Source organism: Mus caroli, chromosome 11, assembly GCF_900094665.2.
Source record: "Mus caroli chromosome 11, CAROLI_EIJ_v1.1, whole genome shotgun sequence".
NCBI lineage: Eukaryota > Metazoa > Chordata > Mammalia > Rodentia > Muridae > Mus > Mus caroli.
This window is the reverse complement of record NC_034580.1, coordinates 69,408,194-69,424,810: the sequence shown is the minus strand read 5'-3', so window position 1 is coordinate 69,424,810 and position 16,617 is coordinate 69,408,194. Positions and strand designations below refer to the sequence as shown.

The window sequence follows — 16,617 nt, the reverse complement described above, 5'->3', positions numbered from 1 at the left end:
TCCTCCTCCTCCTCCTCCTCTTCCCCCTCCTCCTCTTCTCCCCTTCCCCCTCCTCCTCCTTCTCTTACTTTTTTGAGATATGTTTTCTTTGTGTGCCCTGGCTGACCTGGAACTTGTTTTGGGGATCAGTGCCTGGACCTCACAGAGATCTGCCTGCCTCTGCCTTCTGAGTGCAGGGATTAAAGGCGTGCATCACCACACCTGGCTTCTGGTAGACTTCTTTGAGGATGAAGCCTTCACTGCCAAGTCCCTTCTGTCTGTGCTCCTCGTAGCTTATCCAGTGACACACAATTCTATGCTCCTATGAAGACTAGTTCTGTAGAGGGAACAGGAGTCAAGAGTCAACTCATCCATTCTGTCTTCTCTGCAGAGGATCAAGCAGAGACACCAAGAAGTAGAGGGTCCATTCATCTGGGCCAGAGCTCAGCCTGGCTACCAAGCTACCTCTTCTCCCCCTGTGCCTCAGGCTGAGTCCTTTTGGAGCATTTGGTCCTTTTTCAAAAATTGAGATGGAATTCGTATACCATGAAGCTCATTCTTTGAAAGTATGTGGCATTCTCCAGGCTTCAGTACATGCACAGGGTTGTACAGCCACCATGATGGTCTAGCTCTACATTTTAGCCACTCATTAGCCGTGCTTTCTTTGTCTCCTCCTTCAAGGTCTTGGCAACTACAGATCTGCATTCTGGCTTTGGATATGCTGGTTCTGGACCTCTCAGAACCATTTAGAGCCGTGGTTCTCAACCTTCCCAACACTGTGGCCCTTTAATTCAGTTCCCCATGTTGTGATGACCCCAGTCATAAAGTTGTTTTGTTGCTACTTCATAACTGTAATTTTGCTACTGTTGTGAGTCATTAATGTAAATATCCATGCTTTCTGATGGCCTTAGGCGACCCCTGTGAAAGGGTCCCAGCCCACAGGTTGAGAACCATTGATCTAGTTATGTCCCTCTGCTACTGGCTGTTTTCATTTAGCGTTACGCTTTCAGGGTTTACCGGATGATAGTGCCATCCATGCATCATTCCCGTTTGTGGTGAAACAATATTCCATTTTACAGACTACTTGTGTTTGGGCTATCAGTTCATCTTCTGGGACATTGGGGTCATTTCTGTCCTTTGCTCCTGTGACTCATGCTTGGTGTCCCCTTTTGTTTGGTTTTCTTGAGAAGCTACTCAGTGCATACAGGTGTCTGTAAGCCCCTAGGTTGGCTAATTTGGAAAGCAAGTGTAAGTGCCCGTGGGGTGGCTGGGGAGCCAGGGTGGTAGGGATGAAGGTTTGTGAGAACTCTCTGCCAGAGGGAGGCCTTGCACCTGGCCCCTGGGCCATCTGTTACTAGGTGGGTATTTTCCTGTTGTTGATTATTAACCAGTGGGTGGTTATGATCCTAAGAACAAACCTCCAGGGGCAAGGACTGTTGCTGTATTTGAGATGATGAAGTGTTTTCCCAGACATTTAAACAGCCGAGGTCCTTGTTTCTCTTTCTGCACTCAGAGATAGATTACCTTTTTTTTTTTTAAATTACTTTACTGGTATCATTTTTTAATTAAGTGCACACCTGTGCACACACCTCTGCGTGTGCATGTGTGCGTTCGGGTACCCTCATGCCATGGTTTACAGGTGGAGGTCAAAGGGCAACTTGTGGGGATCAGTTCTTCCATTTTACCATGTGAGGTTGTTGGAAGTTGAACCCAGGTCATCAGGCTTTGTGGATTTACCCACTGAGCCATCCTGCTCATCCCAGATGGACATTTTATGAATCCTATTGGCAATGTTTGTCACTGCTCTAGTCTACGTTAGTACAGAGCTTCATAGTTTTATTCTACAGGATTGCTTTTAATCCCATAGAACATCACTACTCCTGCATTTGCGTCAAGGCACAGAGGTTAGGTCACGTGACAGAGTAACAGGAAGAGCCAAACTTGAACCCAGGAATCACTTGATTCTAACTGTAGGGCATTCTCTATAGTGATGTGCAAAAGACAATGTGCTGTTGCAAGGGGCCCAGGTCACAGTCTTTTGAGGGTAGAGACATGGACCCTGGATGCTGAAATGGTGTCACAGGGACCTCCCAAGGACTCTGCCCAGCTTCTACTCCAGGTCCCTTTGTCCTTCATTGTTAAGATTGCATTTTGCTAAATCCTGGTGGGGGGCTCTTCTGGCCACCTAGCACCTTCCTCTCTGCCCTGGGATCTCCTGTGCTTCAAAAAGCCAATCTCCCAGTAGAACGTTAACTCATGTGGCTCTGCAGTAGCCAGGCTGCCGAGTGGGCTGCAATTCCAGGAACCCCTGGAGGAGCCACTCATTCAGTGCCTGCATGCCTCTCTATTTCAGCCGAGATTAAAACCTTCCTCCTCCCTTCTGCCTTCTCTCCATCTTCCCTCCTCCTCTCCACCACCTGCCCTTATCATCAGCACCTTCCCTTATGTGTTTCCAAGAGCCCCTGGGTAAATATGGGGCCATGTGACTTTACAGCATATGTTCCTGTTTGTCTGGGCTAGTGGGAGGGCAGTTTCCAATCTCAGGTTCGTGACACTGCGGCTCCCAAGAAACTCATTACTTCTGGTAATGATTTACCTTTTGCTTATAACAAATGAGAGTGTTCAAGGTTGTCCCTGGATAGAATCACATCAATTTCACCTACGCATGTGTGATGTGTTTGCTGAGTGAGAGAGAAAGAGCAGGAACTCCACAGAGCATGGGGCTCTCACCTTATCTTTGTGTCAGCTGGTGACTGGATCTGGCCCTGGTGTCCTGGGGGAGGCCTTGGCTCATATGTAAATGTCATTGTCAAGAGGGCTAGTGCAGGACAAGGTCAGGCTCAGCAGATCAGCGTGTGGGCAGTGGGGTTGAGGTAGAATCTGTAGTTTCACCTTCTTCATCCTGGTCTCTCAATCACAAGGCTAAGTAAGGGTAGATGTGAGAACTGGCGTATTGCTTCCCCAGGGTAGCTCTTACCAAGTACCAGAACTGGCTTGAGACAACAGACATTTCTTTTCTCAGTTCTGACATCCAATTAGATGTCAATGGAAACACAGTGGCTTGATTGTCCCCCCACCCCCCCGGAGAAGGGTCCTTCCTGTCTCTTCTATTTGCTGGCATTTGGCATGATGGCTTAGCATCTCTCCATTTGCAGCCACATCACTCTTAAGTCTATCATGCCACTGTGTGATGTGGGCCTGCAAGCTTACAGTGCCTTCTCTTCTTACACGGTCACTGGGCATGTTAATGTCCTTGCTCACAGCCTCATCTGAACCTCCATCACATCTGCAGAGACTCTACTTTCAGATAAGTCCCTATTCATAGGTGCTACAGGTTGAGATGTCAACATACTCTTTTTTGAGGGGACACACTTTAACCAACAATAGGCATTTAGCTCTTAAATAGGAGGTAAGGATGGAAGCAAGAGTGTGCCAAGAGGAACCATGAGTGTGCCTGTTATAGGTATACTTGATGTTATCAAGATACCAAGGCAAGGGGGGTTCTAATGCATGAGTCAAGGCCCATGTGTACCCTGAGTCTTTTGCAGGGTAGTAGCCATCCTTGTGTCCATCTCCTATCCCCTCTGGACTCCTAGACCCACCTTGGGAGTTATAAGGAAACCGTTGGCCATGAGTGTTCTTTCCTGCCCCACTATCACTTGGGAAGTCCTTCTGACTGGAAGCTACCTTGTGTGGTCTTAATCATTTCCTGGTCCTGGTTGCTGATCCAGCATCCAGGGGAGGCAGGCAGGTGCATGGGAAAAGGTTAGGGATTCCTAGATCTTGGATAGTAATTGCATTTACTCTGGACCCATGGGTGTGGACATGGGACTAGATAGCATGACTATGCATTGTGTCCACCAATGAGTGGCGTGAGAAATCTCATCACACCATTCTCCTTCATCCCCAGGGTTGTTCCTGGAGATTCAAGACTGCTGCCAGTTAAGGTCTAAGTCATCTCCATAAGTCATCTCCAGAGGCATAGGTGGAAGTTTTCAATTGAGCCCAGAGAATCTTATCTTCTCTCATGGAAAATTTGCCTCTTCTCTGTTCTCTGCCAGCCTCCCAGTTCCCAAAGGAGGTGCCCTTATCTTTGTCCTAGGGTACCTGAGGGTGCCATTTCCCACCCTTGATCAACCTTCTGGCTTTCTAGGGATAGACTCATCAGGAGAAGCAGTGGCTGCTTGAAAGAGGGCTGAGTGGAAGAGGGAGAAGGCAGAGGGCAGAGGGCAGAGGGCAGAGGCTGTGCTGGGTCAGCTTTGGGAGGCAGGTGAGGGCATAGCAGTAGCCACAGCTAAGTTGATATATGGAAAGGGAGGTTTGTAGTTTGTGTGTGTCTGAATCTTGTCCTTTCTAGTTCTTGGACCGATAGCAGTCTCGATCAATAGAGAAGAGACCTCTTCCACTCCAGCTATCCTAAGTCCTGTTATCAAGGTGCAGGAAGAAGTAAGGACAGAGGCAGATAGAGGAGAGGAAGGGAGCTGGCCAGGGTGGAGCTAAACCAGATGTTCACCAGCTTCCCTGTCCTACTGCTTAGAGAACAGAACGGGTGGCCGACTGCAAGGGAAGCAAGGGGCTCTGTGCTAGACAGTATGGCCGCGTCTCTAGCCTGGTTTCTCAAGAGGTGTTAGACTGTCCTAGCCTGTGATCTTGGGTAGCCACTATGAGACTGTTTCTGGGCTCCAGGCTCCAGGGCTGGGTTTTCTCTTTGGAAAGCTGGGGAGCATGGCTCTAGGGAATGTGGGTTTCCCTCATGAAGCAGCCTGGGTTGGGGCTGTCACTACTAGGACATGGGCCAGGAAGAAGAAGAGTGAGCGTTCACTCCAGTGGGGAGTGGTGGGTCTTGGTCACTTTAACATAGACACAGGCTGACTGTTAAGTGCTTCAGGATGGGGCTCCTGTGAAGCTAGGGGTTTTAGCTGCTCAATTGTGATCTCTGTCAGTTCTCAGTACTATTGTCTTGGCTTTCCATCTTCCCCGCTCTACCCCCAGGGCACATCAGGTTCCTGGCCCACTGGGAGGGGGGAATCCCCCATCTCTGCCCAGATGGTCCTGTTGCATAACTTGCTGTGGAAGTTTCTCCCAACTTAAGCAGTCTGGTTGGTGATGGGACAGCAAACAAGCTCTCCTTGGTCACCAGCAAGGGCCAGATGGGAAGTGGGGAGTGTGTGAGAGCAGCGTTTCTATGGCAACACAACTCTGTTTAGCTGCCTCAAACCTGGTCCTATCCTACATGGACTAAAATAAGTTTTACCTGTGGCTTTTACAGCAGGCATCCCTGTCCTCCCAAGGGTGGGTCTATGCCTGCTCCCCCACCCTGCGTGCACCCTGTGTGTGTATGTGTGGGAGGGGGGAGGGAGAGAGCTAGAGAGCATGTGTCCAAGTGGACAGAGACACCAATGGGAAAGGTAACCTCTTTCCTTGTCTCCCTCTGACCCTAGACCTATGTCTTTTAGAACTAGTGGTTCTGAGACTTTGGGTGCATCAGGATCACATGGGAAACTGGGTGAAGCAGATTCTCAGGTTCCATCCTTAGAGACTCTGGTATGCATCTGGGGGCTTACATGTCCTTAGGGGATGCTGATGGACCAGGGTCTTGCACTGTACTGCTTTCACTGTTAGTATATCCCTATGAAGAGATGCAGTCAACTTTAGTTTCCTGTGTCTTTCCGAGTCTTCAAGCTCAGCCACTCTTAGATCACAGAGGGAAGGCTCAAGAAAGCCCTTGCTTACAGCTTCTGTCCCCTTTGGTCTCTTTACAGGAAGCAGGAGCTGGCCAACAGCTCGGATGTGACCCTCCCAGATCGGCCACTGTCCCCTCCTCTCACTGCTCCCCCGACCATGAAGGTAAGAGGCTCAAAAGTCAAGAGGTGGGAGGATGGGAATGCTGGGAGCATCGTGAAGCCTCGTTGCTGTTTTAGCTTCCAGTCCAGCTGCTTCTGTTCTATGGTGGCCATGGAGGGTCCAACACTTCAGGAGTCAGTGTCCTGTTAAGTCTGGTAGAGTGAGGAGAAAGTATGACTGAGGCCTGGGTGTCTGTGACAAGGGGCAGTGAAGAAACAGATGGGTGGCGGTGGGATTGGCAGCATGCTTAGATTAGTGAGAAGCCATGTGGAATGGTGAGGCTGAGAACAAGGAGTCCATATTGGAGGAAGGAAGCTGGGTGTTTGAAGGAGCTGCCATCCAAGACAGGAAGGGACTAAGCAGACCCTCCTAGGACTTGGATAGCATTTGATCAGCCCCTCTCAGCTGGCTTTGTTACCCTGGTCTCTGTGGGGATGTTGCCTATGGCTTCGGTCTCTGTGGGAGAATTGTTCTGGGGCTTTGGTCAGAAAGAAATCTCTTTTGGAGAGAACCCCATCTTTGATTAGGACCCCCACCCTTCCTAGAAAGGGCACTGAGCTCTCCTTCCATCCCTTTCTGTGTTCAGTCTCTCCCTCCAACGTCCATGGGATGACCACCCTGTCCTAGGCTAGTCCTTGGGAAGGGCTGTTAGATTAGCCATACACCCCCAACTTCCTCCTTCACACTTCATCGGGTAAAGACTAGATCTGAGGAAGTCTCCTGCCTCCCAAGTCCTCAACAGGCCTCAAGGCCTGTTGGTATCTTAGTCCTGCATGAGGCTCTGTTCTGAGATGACTCACAAGTAACAATTTGGCTCCTCTTCCCTGCTGCTCTGTGTGGCGGCTCCCCTTTCCCATGGCATCCCAGAGGCAGCAGATAAACATCACTGCATGGCATTCGCCTGTCTCACACTGAGCCACGATGGCAGCAGAGCCCTCATTAGGCATTCAGAGATGGGTAGTGTGTGGGCTAGTGTACAAGATGGTAGTGCAACTCTTTTTTTCTTGGTGGGGATGCCTGGGCATCCAAAGCCCTCAGCATAGTATGTGACCCAACTTCAGGGTGGTTTGCTGGCATGGAGCAATACCTAGGAGGATGTGGCCAGTCTGAGTTTCAGCCTTCTGGTCTGCAGAGTGGGTCGTGGGAAGATTGCCTCTGCTCAGGGACATCATCAAGAGTTTATAGAGAGGAAGCCTACGGAGAGTCAGAGAGTTCTCTTGGCAGGCTTCACTCGCATGACTATTTAATTCATTCAACACCCAGTGTTTATGTGAGTATTGCATTAGTCAGGACTCTTGAGTGACAGAAGCACTACTCACTTCAGCCTAGGAACTTTCCCAGGCATGGCTGCATCTGGGGGAGTCGACCTCTCTCCCACTTTCTTCTGTGATGGTTTTATTCTTTGTGATGGCAGCTTATCCTATGGGATAAGTAGCTCTCATGGAAAAAGAATAGCATTTTTTTTTAATCAGTAGTTCTGACAGAGTCCCAGGGAGGAAGCTCATTGGCTAGAGAGAATGGAATGCTGTGATTGGACAGGTCTGAGTCTCATGACCTCCACCAGGGAGGCTGAGAGAAGAAATGAGGTGGCTCCAGGAAGGAAAATTGACGCACTGCTTTAGGGAGGGGGAACCAGACTCAGAGTAGACAGGACCCACTACAGGGACTGGTGAGCCCATAGGCCCAGTGCTGGATGCTTAGTGACTCAGGAGTGGACTGGAGACTGAGGTCTCTTTTTCCCTGGGGATCACTGTTCACCCATCGGGCCAGAAGTTGAAAAGGGAGCGGCAAGAATGAGGGATGGACAGCTAGGGAAGGTGAATATTTGCAGGAGAAGCTCTGTACCACTCAGGAAGGAGAAAGTCGTGGGTCTTGAGGAGACCTTGGCGAGGGACTGATGGGGCTTCTTTGAGGAAATGCTATTTCAGCTGAGCCCTGAGAGTCGAGGAGAACTTGCACTAAGGTAGAGTCAGGGTGGTCTTCAAGACTCTTGCTCTTCAAAGTGAGGTAAAGGGACCAGCCACACTCTCAGTGTCTGTACCCCACTTCAGACTGCCCAGCGGGATCTGGGTCTTACCGGTATCTCAGGTGACCAGAAGCACAGAACAGCTTGGGGATCCCAGAGATGAGGTGGAAGGAGAGGAACTGGGAAAGACTAGAAGCACGGGACCATCCTGACTTAGGGTGGGAGAGTCTGGGCCTGAAGACAGGCTAAAGATTAAAAAATGTTCCCAGTTAAGGGCATTGGAAAGGTGCAGTTTTGTTTTTGTTTTGTTTTAGACAAGGTCTTACCATGTAACTCGGACTCTTGATCCTTCGGCTTCCATTGCCCCTTGCTGAGATGGGGACTGTGAGTGTTCACCCTAATGGCTGTGAGAAGGATGCCTGAAGTAGAACAGAGTGGGAATCAGCAGATGTAGCAGATGCCACTGTCGGAGTACCAGGAAGAGCATGTGATCTTGCCCAGGGCAGCAGCAGGCTTATTTGGAAACAGAGCTCAGAGTTCTCAGGTGGTAGGTTGACGAGACAAGGTGATTCCAAGAGAGGAGGCAAGAATTGTCTCAAGGTCTGGAGCAACATTTCTTGGTGCAAGCATTTTCTGAGGTGGGGTAGCCCAGCAGGAAGAGAAGGGTCAGGTTGTTCGTGTGGTGTTTTCAGGCCCAAGGCAGCTGTCTAGGGAGAAGGTGGAGTCGGAAGAGGGACGTTCTTAGGATGGTACTATGGAAGAAGTTGGGCATAGACACAGAGGGAAAGAGCAGTCACTTCACAGGGAGGGATGGCCAGCTGGTCCAGCTGCTGGGAGAGGCCAAGTATGGTGTGGACTGTGCAGAGGAGCGCGGGGTGGAGAGGCCTGGTGTATGCTGGGATATGACTGAGGCCTGTCTGGAGAGGTGAGGTGACAGCAGAGGGCAGCGCTGAGGAGTGGAGGCACTGAGAGTCAGAGGATGTAGACAGTCCCCATGAGATCTATTGAAATGAGGGGCGCAGGTGTTTCAGGAGCCTCAGGCAGACCCTCATCTATCCTTGGTGAACTCTGTGACTCATGATCAGAAGGCGTCCCCAGCTCCAGACTCTGTCTTTTAAAAAATGCTTTGAACTCAGCGCAGGAAGTCCCCAGCCTGTGACTTCTGTGTTCAGACTCCAGAGGCAGGGTTAGATAGAGAGAGCTAGGAATGGAGGGGACTGGCCCTGCCCTTAAGATTCTGGGTGGAGATCTTGTGTGTAGCTGGTGTGGGGTCTGTTATATCTTGTCTCTCTGTGTCTGTCATGGTTTGTGGCTAGGGTTTGACTCTATGCCTAAGGAATGTCACCATTGAATGAAGGTAACTGCTTTCCAGGGATTTAAAGCCACAGTGTGCACAGCACACTTGTTCAGCACGGATGGAGAGTCCCATGGCGTGCTCAGCCATCAGTACTGCTGATCCTTGTGGGTTTGTTCATCCCTCTTGACACAGAGCTCCTGGGGTGACCCTTGGTCTTTGGGGCTCTTGACCTCTGGCTTAGGGTGGTTGAGTTGTTGTGGACAACTTGAGACCTCTAGGTTGAAGGAGTGTCTGGGTCTCCCCTCCTTTTAAGATTAAGATTTATTTTATTAAATGTGTATAGGTACTTTGCCTGAATGTATATCAGTGTACTTTGTGTGTGCAATGCTTGTGAAGGGCAGAAGAGGGTGCCCTACTCACTTGGAACTGGGATTATAGATGGTTGTAAGTAGCCATGGAGGTACTGGGAATTGAACTCAGGTCCTTTGGAAGGGCAGTCAGTGGTCTAAACTACTGAGCCATCTCTCCAGCTTGCCCCCCACTCCCTATCCTGTCATATATCTAGGAGATCTCTCCTCATATCCCTGTTTTTGTTTCTGTTTTCAGGGTGATATCAGACAATCATATTTTTATTTTGAAATTTTTATGCTTTGATAATTTCATATGTACACACACACACACACACATGATATTTGATAATCACATTTCATTACCCTTTCTTGTCCTCACCCTTGCATACCCACTGAGCCTCTTTTCTTTACAAGTCCCTTGATATTTCTATACAAATTCCATGATATTTTTTTTGAGACGAGGTCTCTCACTGGCTGAGAGCTTGCCAAGTAAGCCAGGTTGGCTGGCCAGCAAGCCCCAAAGCCCCAGGGTATCATATCTATCCAGTAGTCTGTCTTTGTCTCTCCAGAGTTAAGGTTAATAGTACTGAACCTGGCTTTAAATTTGTTTATTTAATTGTGTGTGTGTGTTTGTGAGTGTGTATGTGTGTGCATGTACCACATCTCAAGTTTGGAGGTCAGAGAGCAACTTGTAGGAGTTGATTCTCTCATTCCATCATATGTGTCTCAGGGATGGAGTTCAAGTCATTAGGTCTGGCAGCAAGTGCCTTTACCCACTGAACCATATCTGTCGGCCCCATGCCTGGCTTTTTAATGTGTTCTGGGGATTGAATTCAAGTCTTTATACTTACCTGGCAAGTATTTTACTGTCAGAACCATCTCTTCAGCCCCTTGAATCATTTTTTTTTCCTGCCACCTGAGCAGGTACCTGGCAAGAGAAGGGCTCATCTGTTCCCTTGGTAGTGTGACCCCGGTGCAGAATGCTCCTTTGGATCCAGGATCAACGATCCATCATTTCCTTTATAGACAGATACAGTCCGGTCCTCCTTTCCCTCTGTGCAGCTTGTTTTCCTAGGGGATTGCCTACCCCCAATATGAAGCTGAGAAAAAGCTGAGCAGATGGGCTGAAACGGGAGCCCAGTTCCCAGGCTGAGGATGGGCAGGGTAGGATGGGAGTGGGGTTGGGGGCTGGCTGCCTGGATGTGCACTGGGTTGCTGCCAGGGTTTTAGTCTTCATGAGTTTGCTTTTCATGTTCACAAGGACCAGTAGGCATTTAGCAGACTCTACAGTGTACTTGACTGGCTTTGTGTGGGTTCCCCTGAGAACACCCAGAAGCACTGGTCCTTGACCCTCAAAGAGCCTCTACAGGGTACCTTAACTTAGCAGAGGAAGCCAGATGGTTCAGCATGTGACAAGCTCACAGATTAAAAGTGGCTTCTTAGTGGGGAGGAGGGAGGGGGTGGAGAAGAAGAGGGAGTCAGAAGAGGCCATAGGAAGCAAGGTTGGGCTGCCCGCTGGGGCTGTAGAGCAGACCTCTCTGTACTGAGGAGGGGAAGGAATAGATTCTCTTCCATCAAGGCATCTCCTAGACACTGATTTCTCTAGGGCATGGGATGGCTATGACCCGAACTGGCAGAATTGTCCTTGGAGCCCCAAGTAGGCTGGTAGCTGGCCTGTGACCCTTGTTTAGTTTCTAAAGACCTCCTCATGAAACCCTGGGGCACCCTGAGCCATACGGTCTCCTTTGGAGAAGGTGGTGGAGGCTAGGGTTCTCCTGAGAAAGGTGCAGACTGTCTATTCCTATGTTGGTCCTTCAGGGCTTTGTCCCCCAGGGCCACTGATCCCTCCTCCTACTTAACCACAGTCATAGGCGAGGCAGCTGTACAACCTTTGTATGTGTGAAGGAAGCAGACATCCGATGAGCGTCACTGCATCCCTCTGGACTGAGGCTCAGCTCACCTTTTTCCCCTAGGCTTACTGCATGCCCATGTACTACCCCCCTCCTTAACCTGTCACACGGACCCATGGCCAGTCCATCTCTTTACTTTCTTCCTGGTGCCAGCCCCACCCCTTTACCTCCCCTTATTACTGAGCAATACTCTGTCACATGAAGACACCACAATTGGTTTGCTTGTGTTCCAGTTGAGGTACAACTGAGTCTTTTTTTGGTTTGGGCTGTACTCATAGCCAAAAGCTATGACTGCTGTAGTATTATCTGTTTGGACTTGTATCTTCCTTTCTCTTGGATTATCAAGGAATAGAATCACTACATTAAAGAGTAGTGAGCTTTTTGTTGTTTCTTTTTAGGAGACCTGAGTCTCATTCTATAAACTAGTCTGGTCTTAACCTTGCAAGTATCTTTCTCCCTTAGTCTCTTGCTGAAGTTACAGGCATGTGCCATCATGCTGGGCATGGTAAAACTCTTTATTTTGTTATTATTTTTTCTTGTAGTGTGTGTGCATGCTAGGCAAGTGTATCTCTGAGCTACATTCTCCGCCCTAAATCTTAAACGTCATTTGAGACCATTTTGCATGTCACCAGCAATGCCATTAGGTCCTGGCTGCTCTGACTTTTTACTGACATTGACCACTGTCAATTTTTAGTGTTTTAGTAATATACACCTCAGTGGGTGTATGCTTGGCAGCTCACTCTGTTTAATTTGCGTTTTTTCTAATGACCCATGATGCTGAGCCCAAGGGAGATCCGTGTCTACTTACTTTGTGTGAGGTTTGCTGTCAGGACCCTGCTCATTTATCCTCGCATAAGCATCCAGTGTTCCATCATCTGGAGGAGAGTTCTTCCTCCATTGCATTGCTTAGATGTCTTAGCCAAGAAACCGGCTGACTGTAGATGTGCTCCCATGCACTGTATAGCATCTCTGCCAGTTCTGGCACCTCCCTAGCTGAGGAACTGAAAACACGACTCCACCTTCCTCCCTGTGTATATAGTAGGCATTGGCTGTCATGGTCTTTCCCAAGAGCTTCCACATGACCAGAATCCTGTCCCACCAAGCTCTGTGGAAAGCTCCTGATAGTCATTTGGAGATGTCATTTGACAGGAATCACTTTTGGCTCCTCTGCCTGAAATAGTCACAGGAAGGTTGTGCTGTTTGTTGAAGGTCCTGCAGCTGCTTAGTGGCAAGCCTGTGGTGTGTGCCGGAGCCAGTGTTCTAGTCATTACCCTATACTACCCTAGCCACTATCCCACCAGCTGGTAGGGCATCTTCTCAGCAAGGGCACAGGCACCCTGACTCCTGTCTCTTCCCCTCTGTGATGGGGACAACACACCACAGGAGCAGTTTGAGCAGCCATGATGTAATCCATGACGCAGCAGGTGCTCTGTCATGGGCTCCTAGGATGGTGATTGAGGACAGTGACAATGATGTTATTGTCTCTGAGGAACAGACCATGACTGCTTCTCTTTAGAGAACCCAGGCTTAGCCTGGGTAAGCTTTGCCTATTTCCATTACCTTTGAACCCTTGGTCTTCTGATGGGTGGCCCTAGAGAGGAGCCCTGCTTTGCAGACACCATCAGAGAAAGCTGTCTGGGGTCCAAAAGCAACGTGGGGAGGAAAGGATTTGCTTCATCTTATACTTCCACATCACAGTCTCTCACTGAGGGAAGTCAGGGCAGAACCTCAAATAGTACCGGGGCTGGAGGCAGGAGCTGATGCAGAGGCCATGGAAGGTGCTGCTTATCCGCTTGCTCCCCATGGCTTGCTGAGCCTGCTTCCTTCTAGCACCCAGGACCACCAGCCAAGGGGTGGTACAAACTACAGCGAGCTGGGCATCACCAATCATCAGTAGCAGTCTGGTGGGGGCATTTTCTCAATTGAGGTTCTCTTTCTGAACCACTGCAGTGTCAAGCTAACAAAAAACCAAACTAAAACCAAAACCAAAACCAACCAACCAACCAACCAACCAACCAACCAACCAACCAAACAAACAAACAAACAAAAAAACCAACCAACCAAACAAAAAAACCCCTACTAGTACGGAGACAGTCACTGACTTTTTCTTAGGTCTCCAGGCTCCCAGAACCTTGTCCACTTTCTCCTCTGAGTGGGTGGATCAAGACCGTGGGGGCTCCTTGAATTGTCTCTCTGGGAACTTCTTTCCCCTGTCATTTGATTCTGCAGCTCCCTTTCCGAATCTTCACACTGGCCCCATGATCCCCTACTGGTGTGGATACCAATATAGTCCCTGTAACCTGGTCCCTAAGGGGCTTCTTCAAACTAGTTAACCCATATAAAGCGGTAAACATCTCAGTTTCTGGAGCCAGTCTGCCAGGGATGAAGGGGCTTCTTAGCTGGGTGACTATTCTGAGCCTTACCTTTCTCATTTGTAGAGCAGGCACAGGAAGAGTTCCCAGGTGGCGGATGCTGTCAGGAGGTTGTCCTTAGTTGAAATTAGTTGACATTTTCATTCAGAACAGACATGTGTGGCTTGTGCTGCTTCAGTGTCAGTATTGTCCCTCAAAAATAAAAACTTTCTTCAAGATGATACTTTGTTTCTAAGATAGCAGTGCTTAGGGCTAAGGTTAGAGTTCAGGTTAGGGTTAGGGCTGGGGTTAGGAAGGATACAAGCATCCTTTCTTCTGTTGCTACTATGTTTCTTCTGAGGACTTCCTGTCCTCTCTGCCTTGCCAGGCATCCACAGCAGAGGAGCCGATACTGTGGGAGCCTCTGTCTCAGACATAAATTGTTACTTGTTAGGTTCAGATATCCACAGGATGCTTGAAAAAGGACAACAGTAAGACATCTCAGCCTACCAGGCAGGCCTGGAGGAGTGCTGCTCCAGAAGCGTCAAACTGGACTCTCGAATTCTCCAAAGTCTACTCTGACATAAGCAAGGGTTGCACTCCAGGTGGTTTCTATGGGGACAGGAAAGGCCTGCAAGGCCACCTTCCTCATAGAGGCCTTTGGAAGGGGATTGCACAGAGCCTTGGATGATTCAGGACTGTGGGGAGCTCTGAGACAGCTCTTGGAACATTTTCTGATCTACCAAGAATTTCCCACGGCTGGTTCCCTCTTCTGCAGCTGATGTTGAAATAAGCCTGTTTCTGGACAGATGCTGACATTGTGGGGAACATTGGAAGGCTGAGGGTAGGGCATCAAAGCTCTGGGAAGCGGTGTGAGGTACAGTTTGGTGTGCAGAACTCAGCCTGAGCTATCTATTGTCTGAGTATTGGGTGCCTGGAGAAGGTGAGTCAAGACTCAGTCTGGCGTGACTTACTCATTCCGAAGACCTTGATGGAACACTTAATATTCAGGGTGTCTCCCTGGGAATGCTCTCTGGGCTTTGCATTCCTAGTTATGACATGTGCTTTTGAAGGCCTGACCATTCACCCTGCCTTAGAACTTAGTACCTGGTCCTATGACCTCCTCTAGTAAGTGTTGGGTCTGGCTGGGTCTGGCACAGAGTCTTGGTCCTGAACTTGGACTTTGGTTTTCAAAATCAATCTCTCTCTTTCTCTCTTTCCCCCCCTCCACACCCCCCCCATTGGAGGACAGCCTATAGGAGTTTGCTTGCTCCCACCATCGTATGGGTCCCAGGAATCAAACTCAGGTTACCAGGCTCAGTAGCAAGCACCTTTATCTGTTGGGTCATATTACTTGCCCTTAATCTTAGAGTTTAATCACCAACAGTGCCACTCTGTGCAGATCAGCAAGGCCCTGTGAACCTCAGCTCTAACATAGGTCTAACATAGTCACTGTGTGGCTTAAGGAGAACATGGGCTGGCAAGGGCTTTGTGAAGATCTAAACATCATATAGGTGGTATATTTCAGTTTCTTTAAAGATTAGCCGTTGTCGTCATGGTCAGCGAACCAAACACCTGCAGGGTGACTTTAATGACAAACCCATGTTTCTCTTTTAACTGGCATATGCTACACTGAGACCACTTGGCAGCTGGAGCTACCAGATTCTGTCCCTAGTCTACTCCTGCCCCTTGCACAAGTGTCATCGACCAGTTCCTTAAGCCTAGTGTCTGGGGCCCTGGGAACCAGTGGTTGGTGGCTTCTTTTCTTCTTGAAGCATTGACACAGGTGTAGTTCCAAGCCTTAATAGCTTGTGTCTCCCTCTAAGCCCCAGTAGATGGTACATGCTACCTGTAGTCTCCCACCACTCTGGCCCTGACCTCCTGCAGACTCCCTGCTCTTGGCTGAGTTGTGGAGCTAGAGTTTTGAGTGTTCTGTAACAATTACCACAAACTCAGTGGGTGGCTTAAAATAACAGCAACGCATTCTCCCACGGCTCTTCCAGTCAGAAGTCTGAAATCAGGGTGTCAGCAGGGCCTTGCTCCCACCAAAATCTGTGAGGGAGATCTTGCTTGTTCTTCCAGCTCCAGGTAGCTCTAGTCATTACTCCTTGCCTTCCTCTGCCTCTGTGATTCTGTGGCTGCTTGTCTCCCTGGGTGTGTCTGCTTGATGTGTCTGGACACTTGTCATCTGATAGAGCCCTCTGGGTAGTTAGTCCAGGATAGTGATTGCATCTTGAGAGCTGTTTCAGTTGCACTGTGCATCTGTGCCTTGGGACTGGGTGAATTATAAACACCAGACCAGACATTTGTTTCCCATCACTCTGGAGGATGGGACATTCACACTCAAGGGGCTGGTGGATTTAGCATCTAGAGAGGCTTGCTTTCTGCTTCCAAGATGGCACCTTGCTGTTTACTCCCACATGTGGCCCTTGAACATATGACTACATTTGTCTGTATAGTCCAGTCCTTTTATAAGGCACTGATTCCTTTTGCGGGGTTAAAACCCTCATGAGCCAATCATCTCCCAAAGGCTCCACCTTCTGATGCTATTCCCTTGTAGCACATGAATTTGGAGGGATGCACATTCACACTCTGGGATCTGCTAGTGTGCACCCTATGGGCCACTTACTGCAAGGTCCCATCCACAGACTTGTGACATGCACATGTCTTTTGGATGGGGGTAGTGTTTGACCTGATACAGGGTCTGGACTGTCCTATCCTGAGAGCTCCTGTGGGAACATGGTGAGGCCCAGAGTCTGGTTGAAACTCTCTCCACTTGTGTCATTGTTAGCAGATGTGATTGTATTTGCCTGCATAGGGGAAGAGTGTGACAGGGTTGGGAAGACCTGGCCTTCTGTAGCCAAAGCTCACACAGTCAGGGATGGCACTGTCTGTTTCTTTTTTTTTTTTTTTTTTTTAT

General features: G+C 49.1%; 1 protein-coding gene across 4 annotated transcripts in view; it reads left to right on the top strand.

The window, feature by feature from the left end:
- The window catches only part of Rap1gap2 (RAP1 GTPase activating protein 2), a 201,578-nt gene that overhangs the window by 94,385 nt on the left and 90,576 nt on the right, over positions 1-16,617 (top strand). For all 4 annotated transcript variants that reach the window (XR_003838023.1, XM_029483716.1, XM_029483717.1 and 1 more), the window contains one exon: positions 5,742-5,826. Coding sequence is in view for 3 of the 4 variants with exons in the window: in XM_029483716.1 (XP_029339576.1) it covers positions 5,742-5,826 (85 nt within the window). In the remaining variant the exon portion in view is untranslated. The remainder of the gene's footprint in view (positions 1-5,741; positions 5,827-16,617) is intronic.